Consider the following 23,035-nt stretch of genomic DNA (forward strand, 5'->3'; position numbering starts at 1 on the left):
ATTATGGTGTGATTGGACAAGATATATTCGAATCTAAAAATTGCCGCTTCTTCATCAAGAATCAGATAGTGTAACTCTTTCTAGTTTTTCGTCGATTTTATTAATGCTTGAGTTAGTTTCCCTTATGGCATTTGGATTCTCATCATTTAGATATACAGAAAGTCTCTCATCCTTAACTTCAAGAATTGACATATCGTCATTAAATTGCAATGACACTAGTCGCAAAATATACTCCAAGAGGCTGATTGAGCTCGATCGTTCGTTACTGGGAATAATATTACTATTCGAGCTATTTGCGTCCTCATAGTTTGCACTATTGTCCTCGTCTGATGAGTCTTCATCACTGGAGCTATCACTGTCGGTCGATTCATATGAACCCAATGCAAACCATTCAATATCTTCCGTTGAGGAGTTTGAATGAATACCTTTGCCCTTAATATTTTTATCTGTTTTTATAACTAATACCGGAGAATCTCTTTCCGGAAGTTTTAGTAGCTTACCTGAAACACTAAAGAATAATTTAACAATTTGACATATATTCATTTCTAAACTTCTTGGTTTTTCCTCGTCATTTTCAGTATTATGATATCTACCATCATCAAAACTTTGATCTATCCTTAAAACATAATTGAACTTATTCGTTTCATCTTTCCTTCTGATGATCCTTGTAATACCTCTTTTCATGTCTTCCTTCCACGTAACTCTAATATTATTATGCTTTTCAGATGGTAGATGGTAAAAAACAGAGAAATAAGTAGTTTCAAATGTGGGTCCTACTTGAACATCTTCACCGGCAAACATGTCATTATTCTTAACCACATAATTTGATGCTGAGAGTAATAATCCGGGGGAGACTGTATTAGTTAAATTTGAGGATAGATTTGCACCAGAAGTAGTCAATGATAAGTTAATAAATGGAGTAATTTCTTCTATCCTATCCAAAAGATCTTTAATATAGAGTTCAACCGCGTTGATTGAATCTTTTTGCGTTTTTGCAGTTCTTGAGCCTTCAACCTTTTCTGTAAGTTCATGTATTTTGTCATCAAACTGGTCAATTTCTACTCTTAAATCGCTTGTTAGTCTTAATGTACTCTCAAGGTTTGTGTTTCCTCGAGCTGCTACCAGTCTTATAAGATCGATTGCATATGACACGATTTCAATTCTGTTTTGTAGTTTAATTCTTAGTTTTTCAATTCTCTTCGCATCATCTTTTGGTATCTTCAATATAAATCCAGTTATGGTTTTAATTGCATACGTGGAAGCAATCGAAACACCAGATTTTATCGCAAATGTAACTGCTTGTGATCCAGCTTTAGCTAGTATTTCATCCATTATACTGCAAATGTTTCTAATATATGAAGGGCTTTATCTTTTGGTTTAAGAGATTTTCAGTCTGTAATAGAATGGGTTAAAGAACATGACGAATAATAGATCTATTACTCTTTATCATTTCTATAGTCTTCCTTATTCATAATTTTAGGGTGGGAACGGTCTCCATTAACATTTTGGTGCTGGATCTTGCAGTTAGTATTTACCAAATGTGAAAAAAATTACAAAATGGCCAAAAGAAAAGTCACGCCATCTATGTGCAAACGAATGCTAGTACATGCTATCTAATGCTAATAAATGATTGTCATGAAATTCAAATAAGAAATATAATTCTATAAATATGCTCTCCGACTCTACGAATACTAATGTGATATATATTGAAATGCATAACTGATATCATTGTGATAAAACTCATTCTTTAATAGATGATCATTTGTTTTCTCCAGTGCTTTATGATTCAAGTGATTCCATGTGGTGGCATCACCATATAACATAGCAGCTGCCCTCATAATTTGTTGCCCGTGCTTATTACAACGTTTACATTGAAAAGTTTCGTGAGTATCACATATAGTTTTATCATTGAACTGAAAAAGCTGTCTTAGATTATCAACACTGAACAATCTCTCAACATCTTCTTTAGCGTCAACCACACAAGAACTTAGACTCATTTTCATAGACTGTCTTTGGTATATCTTCTCTTCGATCGTACCGGTAGAAATGAATCTATAAATAAAACAATCTTTCTTCTGGCCATCTCTCCATACACGCGCCAAGGCCTGCTGATCGGCTGCAGGATTCCAATCTGGATCCATTAAAATCAATCTATTTGCACCAATTAAATTGATACCACATCCACCAGCTTTAGAACTTAGTAAAAATATAAATTCTTGCCCCTCAGGATCATTGAATCGATCAACTAATTTCTGACGTTTATTTATAGACATCGTTCCATCCAATCTTACAGATGCGTAGTGACGATTTCTACACATTCTCTCAATTAAATCCAAAGTCTGAGTATAATTAGAAATTAATACAATTTTATCATCAGATTCTGTCTTAATTTTATGAAGAAAGCGCTCTAAAATTGCAAATTTACCAGAAAACTGTGTTTGAACATCCCTACTTTTCCCAGTCGGGATGCTATAATCGTCAGGAATATCCAAGTCGTTATAATTGTCTAACTCTTCATCTAATTTTATAAGGTCAGGATGATTACACAGTTTTTTAAGAACACCAATCGCCTTTAGTGGCTGTGATCCACCATCCCCTTTAACAACCTTTTTAATATCCCTGGACTTAATCAACATATTATAAACTTGTTTCTGGAAAGGCGTTAGATTTACAAATATCACATGCTCATATTTACATGGTAGATATTTGGACAAAATATCATTTGTTCTCCTGATAATAAACTTTGAAACAATGTTCGATAGTAATTGAAGCTTCTGTTCACCACTCTTCACATCATTATCCGTAGCATCGGCATCACGACTTCTGAGAATCGGTATCTCGAAATTTCTTCTAAATTCATTTCTTGTGCCTAACAATCCCGGATTGGAAAAGTTTAAAAGAGCAAAATATTCTGATAAATCGTTCTGTATGGGTGTACCTGATAGAATGACTCTTCTAGGACAGTTTATACTATCAAGAGCTGTAAAGGTTAAAGAATCTCCATTCTTCAGACGATGACCTTCATCGGCTAGCAATAGACCAACTTCAGTATTTTGCAATTGTTTGACATTTCTCCTCAATGTATCATATGAAATTATAAGAACTGGTTTCACAATGTTTCTTCCTTGCGCCTGCGCCCAGTTTTTAATAGCCTCTGCCACACTAGTGGCACCAGAGGCTAAGGAAGATTTTTTTCCATCAACAGCCAAGGGTGAAAGTGTATTAGGACCTAGCCACTTTACTAATTCATTAGCCCAGTTATTGACTAGAGAAGAAGGACATACAATAATACACTTACTGATCAATCGCTTTCCTTGAGGTCCCTGACGCAAAAGTGTCCACATCAAAGCAATACATTGTAGAGTTTTCCCTAGACCCATTTCATCAGCCATGATACAACCATAAGCACCTCTATTATTTGATTGCGACTTTTTTAATGCTTCCAAAAAGTCATTCTCACTTTGTTGTTTCTTAGTAATGGTCTTTTTCTGCTTTTTTGATTTAACGTTCTTTTTAGCGTTCTGTATAGCGTTACCTGCCTCATCATTATTCGCTTCACTATTGTCATGGGCTCCACCGCCATCAATTGGTGATACTTCTTTGCTGCATACATCATCATCAGAGCATTCAAGAAAATTGATATTTGAACTTTGGCTAGCCAATTGCTGATCAAGAAAGTCTTTCATTACCAGCCCTGTCACACAACGATAAAGAAATTTGACACCTTCAACTTGATGTGGTCTTAAGATTTTTGCCAGCTTAGGGTCAATAACGACTGGAACATTAGCAAACTTCTTTTTCATAGATTCAGTTGGATTGAAAGGAGAGTTTCCTAAAAGCTCTTGCAATGTTTTATTTTTTACACCATTGGACAATATCTTAGGGTGCTTATATTTAGATTTTTCTGCCTCTGCTTCTTGGGCATTTTGATCTTCTGAGCTCTGTACATTCTGTACAGTCTCAGTATCATCCTGAATAATCATTTCCCCATCAACGGAGGGATCGTAAAGTACAATTGCAAATTCGTCTGTGGGATCATGCAACGGCCTAGGCTCAGGAATCACCTTCACTTTAGTGCCTAGCGTTAATGGCAGGCTGTGTCTCTGTACGTAGCCCTTAATCGGTACATGAAAGGACTTTTTTAATGTAACCTCGATTGTGTCAAGTCTTGTTGGATCCTCCATTAATCTACGAGCGCTCAGAGCATCAACTCTTCTTTTTTTGATAACACGTTCTCCTAACTCATCGTAAATATTTTCTTTACCATCAACCTCATCCTTACTATCAACATCCAGTCCTGCATAGGAAACGGTTTGAGATCTTTGTCTCAGTTGCCGCTGCCGACTAAGATCAGAATTAGCCGGAACTGTCTGACTCCTTTGTGACTTTACTGGGACTTTGAATGGCTTAGTTAGTTTTGATATTGACTCATCGACATTAATCGGCCTTGGCACAAGACGTGGTCTTTCTCCCGCACCAATACCATTAGGCGGTCTATCGGGTAACCTTCTTCTAGCCATCTGAAATTATGCCTTCTTTAATTCTATTACCTTTGTATCCAAAGTCTTTGCGAATTATTTTTGCGAAGAGTATATTTGTTAAAAGCCTTTGCAGTGGCAAAGCTTCAAAGACTGAAGTGTGTATTCTTTGATTAGTCGTCGTCCACTGCACTCAAGAAACGCAAGACTATTACTAAAGCAAATCTAGATTATAATCCTGTATGTAGGCTATACATTAATACTTTTTCAGTATGCCATGGCAAATCGAGAGAATTTTCATATGTTTATAATTTACCCGATATTGATGTTATTGAGACACGAAAAAGGAAAATTTGGTTTCGTGTCGCACATTAAAATAACATTCACATGATGAAAGGTTCTTGTCAAACACTTAGCAATTGGGATTATATAGCAACTAATAGGGCTTTATCTATTGTCTCGGTGAATCAGTTTTGCAGCACTACATACAAGACAGAAATATTATGTGAAGTTGTTCCCAATCTTGATTATTGAGTAAAGACAGTAGTAATACACAGCATATTAATCCATCAACTAACTGAAACCCACCATTATCACATTGACGTCCTAAAAGTTTCACACACAATACAAAGCGTTGCACTATGCTCTTATGAAACAGACTTTTTTTATACAAGAAATATTTATAGACTAAGAAATATAGAACTATTAGTAGACATGTTTTAATTACCCGTTTTACTACAAGGATGTTTTGACATGCTAGCTAATCTCAGAATTTACAATACAAAAAATATAAAGAACAAGCGGCTGCTAGGGTGTGCATTTATTCTAACCGGTGAAACATGAAGCGGTTCATAATCACATACCAGACTAAAGCAGCAACTCATACATCAGTATGCGATCTACCACGTCATATGTGCAGTAAACTACAATTTTAGCACATTATTATCACTCCAGTGAATACGGATAGGAATGCCTTTGTTGTCTTGTTTCCCATTTATTTGAAGTAATGTATATGCTTTAACTTGTTTACGGCTTTAACTTGAAACGTAGAAGAGAGAGATGCTGAATATTTCACACATACCATTATCTGGAAAAATATGGCCCCGCTATTGTTATATAGTCACTTCTTGGCTTAGTCCTGTGAGCAAATACATCTACGTGGTTAAAATGCAAGTAAGAAATGACTGAGTCAGTAGTACTATATGTGGCTACTTAACTATCTCAAATGATCAAAAAGAAGAAATGAAATGACATGATATAACCGTTGCTGATACGATAAGGGACAAATCTGTTTTATGTCCGCCTGTGTTCATCCGTTAGAGTGCAGCCATATTGCCGCTTTCTCTGTTTCAGAAAGAGGTGACAAGGGGGCGACTACAACATTATCTTCCGTGTGTACTCTCTGTTAGTCAAAGCAATCCGGCGTAGTTTTTATTTTTTTTTGGTAGTCTACTTCTAATCGTAGAAGTTAGACTCCTGCGTAATGCGGAATTCGGCAGTTAAACATCTCCGGAATTGTATGTACTTGCTTCTCTCTCACATGTAACATATTGCCATCCTCCCACTCCTATTTACCAGTTGCGTTATACCATTTGGTTTTCACCCAGTTGACGAACATTTGCCGGAGCCAAACTAGGAAAGTGTCACAAAGCATCAAACAGTACTTTAGATGCCTATCTTAGTCCATTCCCTACTTTGTCTAACAGCCTACGAAGTTTTTCCGAAGTTAGATATTTTCGCAGAAAAGGGATCCACTGGGGGGAAGAAGTACATGTGGTAACAATCAAGATCTCACAGAAAGCCTCTTACAAGGCACTTAATGGATCGCCCATACACGCACCCTTTTCTGCTTACCCTTCTGTGCAATTATCTCTCAGTGCTCGAAATTCCTTCGATAGATTTAGTGCACAGTAAACTAGTCCGGATAAATTCTTACCTCATCACATGCGACTTCCATCCTCCCTTCCCATTATGCAAGTATCAGTGAAGTTCTACCGTGGAACACCAGTACAGGGTGTGGTGTTGCGCTACGGTGGCCTCTAAGTGTGTTATGAGCGTTGCGGGTTTTTTTGTAAATTTTTTTCTATCGCTGATCCGTCTGTGTGTTCTCAGGGACGGATTCTCGATCGAAGGGTCCGCTGCAACTATTTTCTCACAAGCCATTCCCCGAATTTGAAACTTTTCTAAGCTCGGATTTATCTCCCTTACTCAATGAGTGGCTCCTGTGATTGAAATATGGTGGGGGAGAGATCAAGCTTAGAACTGAGCTATTTCAAACACCGAGTAAACAATAACGTCATTTGTGTAACGCTTGTTTCCATCGACCCATCCCGCAAAGGTAATCCCACCGTGACACGCTATTGTGTTGAAGATATATAGCTATACGTAATCTTAAAATACCGTAGTCTAATACCTATACAATGCTCAGTTATACTGCTCTTAAAAGTAGGGAGACCAAGGAGACGCTATACAAGATGTTCTTATTTCTTACATTTTATGCCTCAGATACATTGGGCTCCTCCGTTCCTTGCTGAACTCCTTTTCGGAAGCAATACCGAGACTAAGATACAGGTACTAGTCTTAAAGTCAACCGAAGAGACTGTATTCGTTGTAGTCCATCCGGAAAACTTACACATCATTGTAATCACCTACAAACTTCATTTCCTGTGTCCTAAAGAGGACAACTCTCCTTACTTTTGTTTATTTTTTGCCACCAATCCATTTGTAATACCGAGCCTCCACCCATTCCATTAACCAATTGTAAGCCGAGAAGAATAAATGTTCTTGAGTGACGTTAAACTGGTAAAACTTTTGGCAAGCTATTCTTTCCATGGGAGGGAATAGCTAACTTCCCCAGAATACTACTGGGTCGCTAGGGTCTGAATCTAGGGACCAAGCTTGTACATAGCTTTTAGAGCAATCACATACATCCGAGAGAAAATGGTCTACGGAGTTTTCTGGTTTTACGAGAAATAGGCAGTTAAAGAAACCTTCTCGTTATTGCGTCTACAATTTCTTTTTCAATAACAATTTCGGATTCAGTAGTGCAAAATCCGATGGCTATTTTAGTAGCCCCTGGTTCTCTGCGGCCGTGCCAGTGCGTCTCCTTTTTATTTTTAATTCTTATCATTCCTTCCCCTCCCCCATAACTCCATTGAGAAACGGACGCATGAAAGCCACACGACATGTAATGAGACATCAGCTGCACACGATTTGTGCAGGGTTCTCTTGTAATTGAAGTGTTGTGATTCTATAATCCCTCAATTTTCCGTTTCCATTTCCATAGCTGCTACGAGAGAAATCTCGGAGCACCAGTTATGAAAGACAATGAGGTGGACAGAATTCCTCAATCCTCCGCAGAGAAAAGGACCTTCGGATTTTTAACTGAGAGTAGCTCTACCTATTATTAATCAAACAATACGTTTTATTTTTTCCTTATGGTGGCACTCTTTGCCCTGCACAGAAAAAGGAATCTAAGAATATTCTCAGCATGGAGCTTCTCCGCTGTTTCCCCTGTGGTAGGTAAAGGTGAAGAAAAAAGGATTTACCACCCGGCTCTTGTTCTTCCTAGACAAAGCTGCATTGTCTAAACCCCCCCAGTCTAAGAGATCAAGATTAACTCCCGCACCGTTCAGAACAAGTCGTACAACTACTCCTGGATCTTGGTCCCACTCTAATTTGCAGCTGATAGACCCTACGTCCAGAAAAAAAAAGAAATTTTGTCTGGCGCCTTCTGCTCTTCGGACCCCTCCTTCCAACTGCAACCCTTTATCTCCTGTCTCCTTTTTCTGTTCCAGAGTTCCCGTGGACAGACTGGCGTACAGACGCGCGGAGAGACTGGTGGACATCCATTAGCAGACAAGGACAGATAAACAATCAGAGCCCAGCGGGAGACACATCCACACAGAAATCTGGCAGGCCACCATGATTATGGAACACTGCCTTGAAGTGAACAAAAAGGAAAGGAAAACCGTCAATTAGATCGATTGACCCGACTCAGAACCACACGTACATCACCGGAATTAGATGTCTTTCTTGCGGGACGGATAGAACAGTTTGGTATTTCTATTGTCTTAGAGCTTCTTTTCTCTGCGTTAATTTCACTTGTTTCGGAATAAGAGCAAATTATGTGTATTGTGCACTTTCTTTTATCTCTCAATACTGACAAAGGAATCGAAGGTTAGGGACCTTAGGGAAAGCCTCGAAAAATGAAATCCCAAGAAGAAAAACCATGGAAGCTTACATTCGGCCGTTGTTTCTTCGTGGGACCTTTATTTTTATCAAACAGAAAATAGAAAAAAACAAAAATCGAAGCTTACTATTTACTATACTATCCTGTCTCGAGGAATAAAGTTATTCCGTGAAGGCTATTCTCCAGGATTGCTATTATGAAATGAGGGACAAGACAGAAGACATCGAACTTGGAAAATGGAGCACAATGTGTGGAAATTTACTGAGAAAGAAATTGTAAAAACAAAATTCTGTAAAAGCACAATAAATTAATGTGGGATTTGATGGATCCATTAGGGATTATAGTTCCTTCCCCCACTATCCGGACAAGTGAGATATTTGGATAATCTCTCTTTCACATCTGTAAAAATTGTCATATATATACTAGTCTGCTTTTCATGAATTTTCCGTAAAATCTCAAAGCATAGGTAATATCCCTTTTTTTCCCGCTGACTTCTCAAACACACACTGTAAGATCAGCCTTCATTGAATAGTTTTATAACTCCTTTTGCCAAACTAAATATACTTACAGTTAATAACACAGCCAATCAAGGATATCTTCCCCGTGCTACATTTCATTATTCCTATTTGGCAATCACAAGTACGAACAGGCAAAATAATTTTGCTATTTCCACATTCAGAAAAACTGCTAGAAGTATTGTAATCAAGTTTGATTTATTTCAATACAGCAAAATGGCCTTATCAGCTAGCTTTACCATTATCAATCGCGATACATCGCTACCTCCGCTATTACTTCCAAATGTCAACAGCTCTAACAACTTTAATAACCCAAATTACCACGATGGAGGCTACGAGAGCCAGAAGTTGATGGCATTACATGGCAATAACCAATTCCTATCGCCTCCAATGCCACCTCAACTCATTAAAAACGTTAACATTCACTCATCATCCAACTCCTTTACTGGTTTAACTGATCCCATCTCAAACTCCTCATCAGTGACTTCATTGTCACCTTCTCCTTCAATTTCTCCAAGTGGTTCTATATCTTTGCCAACCCCATCGAATGGTTCGGCATCAATCAACTCAACATTAGATGACCTTGCATCTTTGGCCGCTAAGAATACAAGATCAGGACCTAAGTCCAAACGCTCCTCAAAGGGTAAGCTGACGAAGAACAACAGCCGCGGTAGAGGTAAGAATAACGCCGCCGCTCATCACATCGCCAAGAGACAAAGAGTTGGCCCAAGTTGTGACAAGTGTAGAGTAAAGAAGATAAAATGTAATGCTACCTCTAACATTCTAGTACAGGATTTAGACATTGTAAGCTTATTTTCTACTAAATTGCATTACGAATTTAGCCCCGAGGAGATTCTGAATGAAAACTCTGAGGTTAATCAGTACATGAGGAGAAAGCATATTATAGATGCTCCAAGCATTCAGAATCTGAAAGAGTGCATACGGAAGAATCAAAACCCACAAAATAAGACCTTAGTTAAACACATAGACAAACTGATAATCTTTCAACCATGCGACTCTTGCCAGAAGAAGAAGAACAATTTGCTCATAACAGCAAATTCTACACCTATAGAGATAAGACAGAATCCTAAATTTCAGAAAACTCACGAATTGCTTATCTCTCATTGCAACTGTACATTTTCTAAGGGGTTTACAAGAAGTGATATTAGCATATACACTAAAATAACATATCACCAGAAAAAGGGTAAGTCTATCGGTTTTATGCATGAGGATGCAGGATCTTCCATTTACAACATGACAACCGCGGACTACTTTGCTGCTTCTTTATAATATCACAAGGCAATGCAACCTACAAGTTCATCTTGTAGTAGGTCAATAACCTTGTCATATCACGTCTTTCATTTATTCATTTCCTAGTTCCTTTTTTTTTTATTTCAAATCTCTAGTCCAATCAGTTTAGCATTTTAGTGCATGCATTTAAAAGGGATTACTTCACAAGCAAGCATACACAAGCATAACTATATTTGCCTTGTTTGATTTTTTTCAATCTTTTGTTTCAAATCCAGACTTTTTTTGGACTACTGGTTTATTATGCTAAGGAACAATTACGACTTTTATTTATGCCTTCCTTTGATTTAGCAGATACTGCTTTGTCTTTGGTAACGCATTACATTCTTTTTTATTTTTAATTTTCAGTTTTGTATATATGTTATAGAATTTTAATGAAATCTTATCTACGACTAATTGTTCCATATCACAAATTAAAATCACCACTTGTTTCAATAAGTCTAGCTCTAGTGAAATAGCATGTTCAACAGTATTTACAAATTCTACACACTATATGAGTATTAAGATCCCATAAATCAACCAAAATACAATAAGTAGAAACAAAACAACCACAAATGGTACTTTGTAAATCTCTTTAAAAAGTTCTGAAGTTGGAACGACCTTATTTTGTATCCTATACATGCTCTCTCTTAAAATGTAGAAAAAGACTGGAATCAATCCCAAACCAAATATAATGAATTCCAACCATTTAGTAGATCTTGCAACTGGTTGACTGAACCCTTCTAAAACTCCTAATATGACACTAATAGAAACCCATATCAAATTCGAGTAACCATATATCGAGATGAGCTCATACCTCGACTTCATTTTCATACCATCGTAATGATTTTGAAACCCTCTGTAAATAAGCAAAGGAGAGATGAAAGTATGCGCATAGTACAACCAAATCGAGTGAATTAGGTTCACAAATTGTTTCTCCCAAAATGTGCTTGGAAGGTAGGATCCATCTTCGGCAGCTTGCCTGGGAACACCCAAGACCAAACCATCTTTAACTATTTCAACCAATGTAACCACCACAAATTTGGCCATGACCGCTGTCGCGGTAATCCACACGGGACCATATAAGTCACTTAAAACACTGGCTTCATCCTCGTCCTCGTCATCGATTTCGAAGTTCTGCTCTTCTGGGTCTCTGCTGTCCTGGTAAAAAGATCTCGGGTACATAATTCTCTTCTTCAAACCTTCATTACTTAATTGAAAGTAACGTGAATAGTAATTGAGTAATCCAGGTGGTAACTTCCCTTGTGGAATAGATCCATCTCTATCAGGTGCAACCCTTTGTGGTTCCAAAGCAATTGTGTTATCATATGCTGGGGGCAAGTCATTCACTGTTTTACCAGATTCATCGCCCATAATATTGTCTCCTGTCCCAGAACCATATTTATTATGGCTCGTATTTGCATGCTCTTCGAAAGGATTAGGCTCTGAAATGAAGTCATCTACACCGTCCATACCATCATCGATATCAAACAGTCGATCGCTATCACTCATCATTAACTGTATTGGATATTCCCTTCTCCGTCTCTTTCTTTTGTAGTTACTCTACTTCGCATTATATAAAGGGACAATTACTCTTAGAACTAGTAGTCCTTATAACAATTGTAGTTGTGAGGGTCGTGAATCCCCTTCTCACACAGAATGGCTTGCTACGCTTCCGTCCTCCAACAAATAACGTGCTAAGCTACAAGTACAGGTTAGATAGTTTACACTACATATTCCAACACTGCCATCATCAACATGTTCAGAGACAGTTGGTGACATCAGAGCATAACAAGACGCTGATACCCAAACCTTACACCACACAAATATATAAGTTGATTTGGAACCAAGCTGTAAGTTACTATTACTATCTGAAAGAACTACCACTTCATTTTTCACAAGCTTACTGGGATTATAATCGCCTTTGATTACAGAAGGCTACGTACATCAGGATCCGAATATTTTTTCAGAAATTTCTGCAAAAATCCAAATTGGCAAGCTCATCGCACAAAGATAATCGATGAGGTCTGGAATTCTAATAGTAAGTTCGTGAAGTTACAAAGCAAGCCTGGGGTGTCTCATTGCTTACACTTTGAAATGACACCTATTTAATAAGATTAGTATTTTCTTTTAATTAAAAAAAGAGGTGAAACTCGCTGGATCATAATCTTGCATCATTTTAGGTACAGGGATACATTCTCTTTTATGACACTATTGCACAAGCTCAGTACGTTTTGCAAGATGTCACAGCCGTTGAGAACTGAGGTGCTGAAGGTGGATGCTTTGTCAATAGTATTTCCTGAGAATGCGCATATCGACGGTAAATTGCCGGAGGTTAACGATGCGCCATCTAGAGATGCGCTGTTGAAAGCTGCACATATTATAAGAGACACTGAGGAGACTGTGGCGTTTCCTACTGAGACTGTCTACGGTTTAGGTGGTTCTTCGCTGAATGACAACTCTGTTAGAAATATATACAAAGCGAAGAACAGGCCCAGCGACAATCCTTTGATCACACATGTTTCATCCATTGATCAACTGAACAGGAAGATATATAACGACTATGAAGATGGAGATATCCTTCGGAATATACCCAAAATTTACCACCCATTGATCGAAAAGCTCTGGCCGGGCCCTCTGACAATCTTACTGCCTATACCACCAGAGAGAAATGTATCACTCTCCAAATTAACGACAGGGGACCAACCCACTTTTGCTGTTAGGATACCAGCAAACTCTATCGCTAGGGCTTTAATTGCCTTAGCCGATACTCCTATTGCAGCACCATCTGCAAATGCCTCTACTAGACCTTCTCCAACACTGGCATCACATGTCTATCATGATTTGAAAGGTCGGATACCGCTAATTATAGATGGCGGAGCCTGTAACGTTGGTGTCGAAAGCACAGTTGTAGATGGCTTGTGCTTGCCCCCAGCATTGCTGCGTCCTGGGGGTTTCACATACGAAGATATCCTGCATCTTGGAGGAGAAAGTTGGAGGAACTGTAAGGTCGAGAATAAGAAAACCTTAAGCGAAGGTGAGAAGGTGAGGACGCCAGGTATGAAGTACAAGCACTATGCCCCAAGTGCTAAAGTCATTGTTCTTCTACCGAATGACAGCGACACTCAAATGCAATTGATTGACAAAATGAAGGTGTTCTTGTCCAGTCATCAACCTGACATAATTGATAAAAAAGTCGCTATAATGACCACTTTGAAACTAACTCCTATCTTGAACGAGATCAGCTTATTTGCTTCTAGTAACTACAAAGGAACCAAAACCGAGTTCTTAGTATCTGAATTGGGTGCTTCTGGGGAAGCTATCCAAGCCAACCTCTTTGCTGCACTAAGGAAAGCAGATGAAACTGATAATGTAGATACTATTATTGTTGAAGGCATATCGGAAACCAGTGAAGGTCTAGCCGTCATGAATCGTTTACGTAAAGCATCAGGAGGGAATATTGTTACGATATAATTATCCCTTTTGCCATTTATATTCCCAACTTTGTAATTCTTATAGCATACCTCAATATATTTCATGTTTAATTGCCTCTCGTCGGAGAATAAAAAGTCTCATAGCTAAGTTAATAATGAGTTTTCTTAACTTCCTTAAATAAAGAAAAAATATAATGCTTATTATTGGTAATCCATACCAAAAAACTAAAATACAAATGTTTATAAGTATATATAAGGACCTTTTAATCGTAAAACATTCATTACACGATAGAGTAGCGTAAAGGATCCATATGTGAATTCTTCTTCACCCAGTATTTTCTAATCTCATCGATAATGAAGACGCTGCTACTGATCATTGCCAAGAAAATCAAATCACTAAATGCAAGACTTTCTGTCTTAAAGATTGCTTGGAAGAATGGAATATAAATGGCACACATTTGACCTAACAAAGAGAAACCCACCGCTAGGTTAAACATCTTATTTGTGAAAAAACCAATTTCAAAAATAGACTTCGTTGTGTGTCTGCAAGCTAAGGCATTAAACATGTCAAAGAAAACGAAGCAAGTGAATGTCATAGTTGTGTCTCTTGCAGTAACTTGCCCATCTTCTGCCATCTCTTTAACGAAAACGTAAACAGTACCTAAAATGATACATGATGCTGTCCCAATCAACCTCTTTAGCAACTCTGCGGTCAATATTTTATCAGTACGCTTTCTTGGTGGTTTTTTCATAACTTCATGATCAACTGGTTCTACACCTAATGACTGTGCAGGTGGTCCATCCATTAAAATGTTAATCCATAAAATCTGCATTGCATTTAATGGATTTGGTAACATGAATGCTGTAGAAAGGGCAACCAAAGACAAGGCTGCAATAGAGGTTGATAATTGGAACGACAAAAAGTTTTGAATGTTGTTAAAAATACCTTTCCCCTCTTCTATAGCAGTCAGGATGGTGCTAAAATCATCATCTGTCAAAATCATATCAGAGGCTTCTTTTGCCACATCAGTTCCCATTCTACCCATAGATACACCGATATCAGCTAATTTTAAGGCTGGTGCATCATTAACACCATCACCAGTCATAGCCACCACATCACCTCTTCTTCTTAGAGCACGAACAATGTTCAATTTATGTTCTGGTGTAGCACGGGCAAAAATATTAACATGATCAATCACATTGGCCAATTGGTCATCAGTCATTTCATTCAATTTATCACCACTTAGAACGGAAAGCTTTGGATCGATTACTGGAATACCTATCTGTCTTGCAATGTTAACAGCTGTATTTTCAGAGTCACCAGTTATCATAATGATATGAATACCACCTTGCAAAAATTGATCAATTGCAAATTTAACAGAAGATCTAGGAGGATCATTCATACCAATCAAACCAGTAAAAACCAAATCACTTATGTCATCTTCAACCAGTTTAGAACTTGAGTCCGTCATAGCTCTTTTTGCAAACGCCAAAACTCGTAGACCTTCAGAAGCCAATGTGTTGGCACAGTCAATAATGGTTTCCCTATGTCCTGCAGTCAGCTTCTCAATTTTTCCCTTTTCTGTAAGATAAGAAGAAGACTTGTCCAAAATTCTCTCGAAAGCACCTTTTATAAATAGAGTTGTCTTTTTCTCATTATCCTGGATTTTAGTTGCCATCATCTTTCTTTTTGAGTTGAAGGAAAGTTCTTTTACCTTGGTATATTCACTTCTTACATCAGCTAGTTCAAACTTTTGCAGCTGCTCTAATAAGGCCACGTCTGTTGGATTACCTAAATACTTTGCATGCTCTTGAGAATATGATGCATTGTTACACAAGTTACCACAAAGTAAAGTGGTCTTGACATCATCAGTTAAGTAATTCTTCAAATTACCGCCTTTATTTTTATCAAGAGATAGAACATTTAATTTGTTAGCCATACTACCCAAACACCATATCTTCGAAACAGTCATATGATTCGATGTTAAAGTACCCGTCTTATCAGAACAAATGACATTAACAGAGCCCAAGGTTTCAACACTAGGCAATCTCCTAACAATAGCTTTACGCTTAGCCATACGTAGTACACCTAGTGCTAAAGTGACAGTCACAATAATAGGTAAACCTTCAGGAATAGCGGCAACAGCAAGTGAGACTGAAATTTGGAACATTTCTAACCAAGATCTGCCTTGGATGATACCGACAACACAAATAATACCAATTACAACAAAACTTGCTAATGATAAATCTTTACCAAGCTTGTCCATGGTTAATTGTAGCGGGGTCTTAGGTTTTTCAATACTGCTCATCATTTCAAAAACGTTACCAAAAGATGTCTCTCTACCAGTACCAACAACAATACCTCTACCATTACCTTCTTTTACCAACGTTCCCATGTATGCAATATTAGTACGCTCAGCCACTGGAACAATAGAATTTGGTTGATCATTGTAACTGTCCCGGGAAAGAGCTTTATAACTTTTATGAACAGGATCAGTTTCACCGGTTAGGTTACTCTCATCAATAGTCAAATCATTACACTCTATAATTCTTATATCGGCTGGGATACGGTCACCAATTCTAAAACGAACTAGATCACCAGGAACCAAATTTGTCGCCAGGACGTTCGATTCTCTACCGCCTCTGATCAAATGGCATTCTTGTGGAACCAATTTATTTAGGGCTTCCAACGATTTCTCAGATCTGTATTCTTGCACAAAACCGACAGTGACAACAATAACAATGGCCATGGTGATACTGATAGCGTCATCAATGTTACCTAAGAAGACCGAAATAATAGCAGAACCCATTAACAACAATATTAGCCTGTCTTCAACAAAATTGGACAAGAACTTCTTTACCAAACTTTCATCGTCATCGACACTGATTTCATTTGGACCATAATATTGTCTTCTCTTGGTGGCTTCTTCTACAGAAGAAAGACCTAGCTTGGCATCGGTATCCAATTTATGTAAAGTCTCTTCCACACTCAATGTACAGTATTCCAGAGAGGGGTTTGGCTTAGTAAGAGCGGCATTTGTGGCCTCCAGAATCTCCTTTTCCTGCGAGTTCAGAGAAGCACTACTTCCACCGGCATCTTTATCCTTATCATAGTAGGTAAACGGGTTATCACTCATGTTTATCCGTTATATTATATGCGAACTGTAGCAATTTGAGCCAATATAATAAATTTGTAATTGGTGAAAAAAAAAATCAACTTAAAATTGATCTCTAAGCTATGAAATACAGCAAGTCAATAGGAATAACCTGGACAACTTCTTGGTTCGTATTTGCCTTCAATGAAACGAAATAGTATAAGTATTTCTCAAATCAATGCCAACAGTTTATTATTGCACAAAAATATCTATAGTATTTCTTTTCGTCTTAACCCAGTGTTTGAACTCGGTAAGAGAAAGTATTGCACCAGATAGAGATTAGGAATAAAAAAAAAATCTATTTTGATATTCACAATTCCGATGTCCTGGAATTATAGTTAATTACAACCACCAGTTATACACTCAATTGGCTATTAAGTATTGACCAGTGACACCAAAAAATCCACTCACGAACTTTTGTCGAGGCGAACTTTGTTGGTTTTTTTTAGCAAATTTGATGCCCAGATAACTCAGAATTACCCGGATTTATATTTTATTGATAATAGCATAGCAACGTGTTATGATGAATGCCTTATATATAGAGAGATATACTGAGCTAATTCTTGGATGCAAGACAATACAATTTGCAAATTATATTTATTGGAATGTAGAGGCATATAGATACAATTACTACGTGCTAAGAGTCTACAATTGTTAATTCTCATATATCTGAAGCTTTGGTGGTAACCCATAAATTGTTGTAGATATCTGATTGTCAAATGCCAATTCTGGGACCATCATAATAATGTAAAAGGTGATGTGCAATCAACGATTTGCACTTTATGTTAAAATTCCAAACTATTCTGCCTTAACGTTTTGAGCCTGATGTCTAGTGATAGTTACAAGTAGGGCTCGTGATCAAAATCACTAGCTTAGTTATAATTCGCAAAGACATTTGACAGCTTTTGGCAAAGACATATATCCTTAGAATCGTACTTTAATGCCCGTTCCCCAAGTGTGACCTTTACGTTTTGCTTTTCTTATCAGCTAACTGATTTTCTAATTTGACGTATCTTGTACTGATGAACAGTATATGAACCACCCCCACACCGGGTTTATTGCGGGCCATAAATTAGACGGATTGTTTTTTTTACCAAGAGCAATGTTACAGCAGGAATCATCTATTGCATTTCTATAACAATATTCAACCGTTTAGTTTCCGGATTATTCCGAGTGTTATATCTATTAACCCCCACTAACCTTTACTTTACTCTACTAAATTATATAATATCAAATTTACACAGTTTTTGATATTGGTGCACAGACTATTTCCATTTGTTCCTATGAGCACCCCACATCATCCCCCATCAGTAACTTGTTATTAAAACATATATAAAGAAGAGCTCAAGTTATATAATCTCGGGTCTGTTAATAATTGAATCATCTTACTATTCATAATCTTAAATAAAAGAACAAACTGCATCAGGCATTACCCATTTTAACAACACTTAAAGAATAATACTATCATAATGAACCAAACAAAGCTGACTCAAACCGCTGCCCGTATCTTGAAGAATAGCAGTATCTTCAGAAAATCTCCTGGCAACTCTTTTGCTACATTCAAAGAATACAGAGAAACTGCCAAGACATACGGTCCATTGAGTGCCTCTCTCGCTACAAAGAGAAACCTGACTAACAAATAGAGCAAATAATTAGTCTGTTATTTTTTCTTTGTGCTTTTATTTTTCTGGGTTATACATTTTATAGATTCATTCAAGGTACCTTTATATTTTTTACTTTCTGATCTTTCTAAATATTCAAATATGAAAAAAAAATAAACATTTTATCTTTCAACACAAACGTCTATTTCTAACAGTTAAACAAGCATGCAATGAATAAATCATATCAAATGTCTATAAATGTAATATGTAGAATTATGGAGACCATTTTAAAATTAACGGACTTACCAACATCACTGATATCGGTATCCCAGCATATATGATGAATCTTCCAATAATATCTATATGTGCCACTCCAACGTACCGTATACACTCTTCTCCTGAATTGGCAGTCAATTCTATCTTCAAATGCTGCTTTTCTTGTCTATCATCAGGCATTCTACATATTGTTTTCAAAAAAACGCTGTAGACTAACGGTTTACTCAAAATATATTTCCAAAGCACTACCAATAGCACCCCAAATCCTAACCGAGAGGCCAATTGACCATATGTATATTCATTAGTAAATGCATAAATCAATGATCTATCGTCAAAGAAATGCCTGATAACCCAATCACTTACTTCCAGCCCTGAAACGACACCCATAAATGCCACACTATCTTCAAAACAAGGACATTCATCTATAGGCTGAATATGCTTGAACAGTATAGTTAATCCCCAAACGACGCTTAAGACTGGGAACCACAACTCCTTCCCATAATCCCATTCAGATAGTAACCAACTCGTTGCAACTCTCACAATGCAGCAAAAAACACCAACAGCTGTACCGCTAACGAGATCAAGAACACCGTGCATCCCGCAATATATTCTTCCCAGAACTAAAGTGAGATAATAAAACATTACCATTGCAAACAGAAATGCCTTTGAAAAGCCAGAGTAGCGTGTGCTCTGCATTAATGCTATGAGAAATAACAAGCTGACTCCGGTTGCATTTGCTGTATGAGATGAAGGCGCTCCGTATTCCTTTGCTGTATAAGCGCTCAGTGTTATTCTATGTAGAGGCGGTGACCTTGGTCTTGGCAAACAACAGTAATCCTTCAGAAACCCGCTGAGGTAGATTGAGTAGCCCAATATATATACCATATCCCTTGTGAACTCGAAGTAACCAAAGTATACCGGCAGAGGCAAGAACAACACATAGAATGTGTGAGAGCCCATCAAGGACGTGTAACTGAAATATAAGTCCAAGAATTTACACCTCCATCGTGACTGCCAGTAGTATAACGTCTCTGATTGATTATCCACATATTTTCGCAGCCATGACCTGACTTTGAACCTGATAGGGGACATAGCCTTATAATGCTCATCGGGATGGTTGCCTGGGTCATTTAGTACATTGAGCTCCTGATAATCGTTAGGGTTGGATAACGCACGACTTCTTGCCCTGATCCTGCTCTTCACATTATGTGACACCAGCACATCTGTACTGTTACCATTCACATCATTCAAAGTAATCACTGGTTGGTGCTCCATTTCTAGCAAGCCTATGTGATGTAGCGATAATGCGATACGCAGATTGATAGAAGACAGACGATCGTATTCACTTGCAACACCTTCAAGCCCAAAACTATTGCGCTCTAGTAACCCAAAAAGTACGGTACCTGTTTTATATGCAACGTATAGCCTTCGATCAATGCAATTTACGTATACAAACTTGAATTGACGTAAACTGCGCTATATGCGGATACTGAACTCTTAAGCTGTTGAAGCACAGGAGTCACGTTCATTATACACAAACACGATTGTTAGATATTTGCATCACGTGTCTAATGTCATTGACTACGCGTCAACATCACATGATAAGAAAACGTACCAAAGTATATTTTATTTTATCGCCAGTCACAATGTATATGGGCAGTATATATTCGACTAACTAGCGCAGGGGTACATGTATGGCTACCATCCATATAGCCATATTTATGTGCATTTATGTTTTAAAATTCGGTAATTTGATATATTTAAGGAAATTCTCGAAGAACATAACAAATTCCCCATAACTATAGAAGAAGACAGTAGCATAGTAGTGATGATATACTCACTAACGGTGTCATATGCCAACATCACTCAATACATACCCTCATCGCACAAACTTTGAAAAAAAAAAAATAAAAATTTTTTTTGGCACAACGATGGCCAACAATTTTCTCTTCATTGGGATGTTGCACAGGGAAGTTTTTACTTTACTATATTGATATAATGGTTATATTAATAGTATTTCTTGTTCGAGTTGTAAATTTTAGTTATTTTATTTGTTACTACATATAGCCAAGCATTTTAGCGACGCGCGATAGATTAATAACCAAATACTATAGCCCAATATGTCTACTGATCAAATGACCCAACTGGATGAATCCCAGATCGAAACCAACTACGACAAGGTTGTCTACGAGTTCGATGACATGAACTTGAATGAGAAGCTTTTGAGAGGTGTTTTCGGTTACGGTTTCAACAAGCCATCTGCCATTCAACAACGTGCTATCATGCCAATTATTGAAGGTAACGATGTCTTGGCTCAAGCTCAATCCGGTACTGGTAAGACTGGTACTTTCTCCATTGCTGCTTTGCAAAGAATTGACCCAGCTATCAAGGCTCCACAAGCTTTGATGTTGGCCCCAACCAGAGAATTGGCTTTGCAAATCCAAAAGGTCGTCATGGCTTTGGGTTTCCACATGGACATCAAGGTTCACGCCTGTATCGGTGGTACTTCCTTTGTTGAAGACGCTGAAGGTTTGAGAGATGCCCAAATTGTTGTCGGTACCCCAGGTCGTGTCTTCGACAACATCCAAAGACGTAAGTTCAAGGTCGACAACATCAAGATGTTCATCTTGGATGAAGCCGATGAAATGTTGTCCACTGGTTTCAAGGAACAAATCTACCAAATTTTCACCATGTTGCCACCAACCACCCAAGTCGTTCTATTGTCCGCTACCATGCCAAGAGACGTTCTAGAAGTCACTGCCAAGTTCATGCAAAACCCAGTTAGAATCTTGGTTAAGAAGGATGAATTGACTTTGGAAGGTATCAAGCAATTCTACGTCAACGTCGAAGAAGAACAATTCAAGTACGATTGTTTGACCGATTTGTACGACTCCATCTCCGTTACTCAAGCTGTTATCTTCTGTAACACCAGACGTAAGGTCGAAGAATTGACTCAAAGATTGACCGCTGACAACTTCACCGTCTCCTCCATCTACTCCGACTTGCCACAACAAGAAAGAGACACCATTATGAAGGAATTCAGATCTGGTTCTTCCAGAATTTTGATTTCCACCGATTTGTTGGCCAGAGGTATCGATGTCCAACAAGTTTCCTTGGTTATCAACTACGATTTGCCAACTAACAAGGAAAACTACATTCACAGAATTGGTAGAGGTGGTCGTTTCGGTAGAAAGGGTGTTGCCATCAACTTCATTGTCAACGAGGACGTTCAAGCTTTGAGAGAATTGGAACAATTCTACTCCACTCAAATCGAAGAATTGCCAAGTGACATCGGTACTTTGTTCACTTAAGCGACATGCTTATAGAGAGACTATACCAAACTTTTTCTTACTTTTTAGGGTACTTTGAAGCCAACTCGAAAAGAAAAACCTCTTTCACTTTGCGAGGGAACCATTACTTCAATAAGCTTGGCAACCCCTTGAGGTTAACTTATCTTTAAAATGTTGGTCTTCAGACCTTGTGTCTTTTAATTTTCTAACAAAATTTTTTTTCAACTTAGGATTTTTAATTAATACTAGTTGCAATGCTCAGCAGGAAATATACATTATCGTTGCAAACCAAAAAAAGGATCAGAATTGACCCTTTTTTCTTTCTAACGTTTTTTATACATTTATATATAAAAAAAAAACTGGAAACTTTTCACTTTAATCTTACCGATTTGTTTAAGATTCAACTACTATTTGCTCAACTTATAGTTAAGTATATCTTGACCCAATAGAATAGTCTAGTAAATGCAAAAGAATATATTATTAGCAAAGGTGTTGGCACAGTTATATATTTGTGTTAGTCCTTCACAGGCATCATTGTGTGTTCAGATCAGTATGTCGCTATATATTTTCAAAGAAATTCACGTATAGAATCCCTGACAAATAATTCAAAAAAGAAAGAAAATGGGTTTCCCAGATTATTAAGCAAGATCCCTGGTATGCTTGATCTATGACTGAGGAGGTGCCCTGCCAGTGTTTGTCTGCCCCAGAGCCTCTTGATTTTCCAAGTGCAGAAACAATGAAAATCCTTCTAAATCTTAGCGAAATCCAAGGGTTGGATTAACTAGATTCATTTGACTTCTAAGTAGC

At 37.7% G+C, this 23,035-nt stretch overlaps 9 protein-coding genes across 9 annotated transcripts; 4 read left to right on the plus strand and 5 right to left on the minus strand.

Annotated features, from left to right (window-relative positions):
* Window positions 1-54: 54 nt before the first annotated feature.
* On the minus strand, window positions 55-1,332 carry YRB30 (Yrb30p; the record flags this gene model as incomplete). Its single annotated transcript, XM_447431.1, has 1 exon — window positions 55-1,332. One exon carries the CDS (start codon window positions 1,330-1,332, stop codon window positions 55-57), a length of 1,278 nt encoding a protein of 425 aa, XP_447431.1.
* Window positions 1,333-1,691: 359 nt separating this feature from the next.
* On the minus strand, window positions 1,692-4,520 carry RAD54 (DNA-dependent ATPase RAD54; the record flags this gene model as incomplete). Its single annotated transcript, XM_447432.1, has 1 exon — window positions 1,692-4,520. The coding sequence occupies one exon, from the start codon at window positions 4,518-4,520 to the stop codon at window positions 1,692-1,694; it is 2,829 nt and encodes a 942-aa protein (XP_447432.1).
* A 4,881-nt stretch (window positions 4,521-9,401) lies between these two features.
* SUT1 (Sut1p) lies at window positions 9,402-10,475 on the plus strand (the record flags this gene model as incomplete). Its single annotated transcript, XM_447433.1, has 1 exon — window positions 9,402-10,475. The coding sequence occupies one exon, from the start codon at window positions 9,402-9,404 to the stop codon at window positions 10,473-10,475; it is 1,074 nt and encodes a 357-aa protein (XP_447433.1).
* Window positions 10,476-10,982: 507 nt separating this feature from the next.
* On the minus strand, window positions 10,983-11,987 carry YIP5 (Yip5p; the record flags this gene model as incomplete). The annotated part of the gene is made up of 1 exon (XM_447434.1): window positions 10,983-11,987. One exon carries the CDS (start codon window positions 11,985-11,987, stop codon window positions 10,983-10,985), a length of 1,005 nt encoding a protein of 334 aa, XP_447434.1.
* Window positions 11,988-12,677: 690 nt separating this feature from the next.
* Window positions 12,678-13,946, plus strand: SUA5 (threonylcarbamoyladenylate synthase; the record flags this gene model as incomplete). Its single annotated transcript, XM_447435.1, has 1 exon — window positions 12,678-13,946. The coding sequence occupies one exon, from the start codon at window positions 12,678-12,680 to the stop codon at window positions 13,944-13,946; it is 1,269 nt and encodes a 422-aa protein (XP_447435.1).
* A 241-nt stretch (window positions 13,947-14,187) lies between these two features.
* On the minus strand, window positions 14,188-17,043 carry PMR1 (Ca(2+)/Mn(2+)-transporting P-type ATPase PMR1; the record flags this gene model as incomplete). Its single annotated transcript, XM_447436.1, has 1 exon — window positions 14,188-17,043. The coding sequence occupies one exon, from the start codon at window positions 17,041-17,043 to the stop codon at window positions 14,188-14,190; it is 2,856 nt and encodes a 951-aa protein (XP_447436.1).
* Window positions 17,044-18,530: 1,487 nt separating this feature from the next.
* DPI8 (Dpi8p) lies at window positions 18,531-18,704 on the plus strand (the record flags this gene model as incomplete). Its single annotated transcript, XM_002999511.1, has 1 exon — window positions 18,531-18,704. One exon carries the CDS (start codon window positions 18,531-18,533, stop codon window positions 18,702-18,704), a length of 174 nt encoding a protein of 57 aa, XP_002999557.1.
* Window positions 18,705-18,935: 231 nt separating this feature from the next.
* On the minus strand, window positions 18,936-20,213 carry LCB3 (sphinganine kinase LCB3; the record flags this gene model as incomplete). Its single annotated transcript, XM_447437.1, has 1 exon — window positions 18,936-20,213. The coding sequence occupies one exon, from the start codon at window positions 20,211-20,213 to the stop codon at window positions 18,936-18,938; it is 1,278 nt and encodes a 425-aa protein (XP_447437.1).
* Window positions 20,214-21,058: 845 nt separating this feature from the next.
* TIF2 (translation initiation factor eIF4A) lies at window positions 21,059-22,249 on the plus strand (the record flags this gene model as incomplete). Its single annotated transcript, XM_447438.1, has 1 exon — window positions 21,059-22,249. The coding sequence occupies one exon, from the start codon at window positions 21,059-21,061 to the stop codon at window positions 22,247-22,249; it is 1,191 nt and encodes a 396-aa protein (XP_447438.1).
* Between the last annotated feature and the right edge of the window lie 786 nt (window positions 22,250-23,035).

Source organism: Nakaseomyces glabratus, chromosome I (genome assembly GCF_010111755.1).
Source record: "Nakaseomyces glabratus chromosome I, complete sequence".
In the NCBI taxonomy this organism is placed as follows: domain Eukaryota; kingdom Fungi; phylum Ascomycota; class Saccharomycetes; order Saccharomycetales; family Saccharomycetaceae; genus Nakaseomyces; species Nakaseomyces glabratus.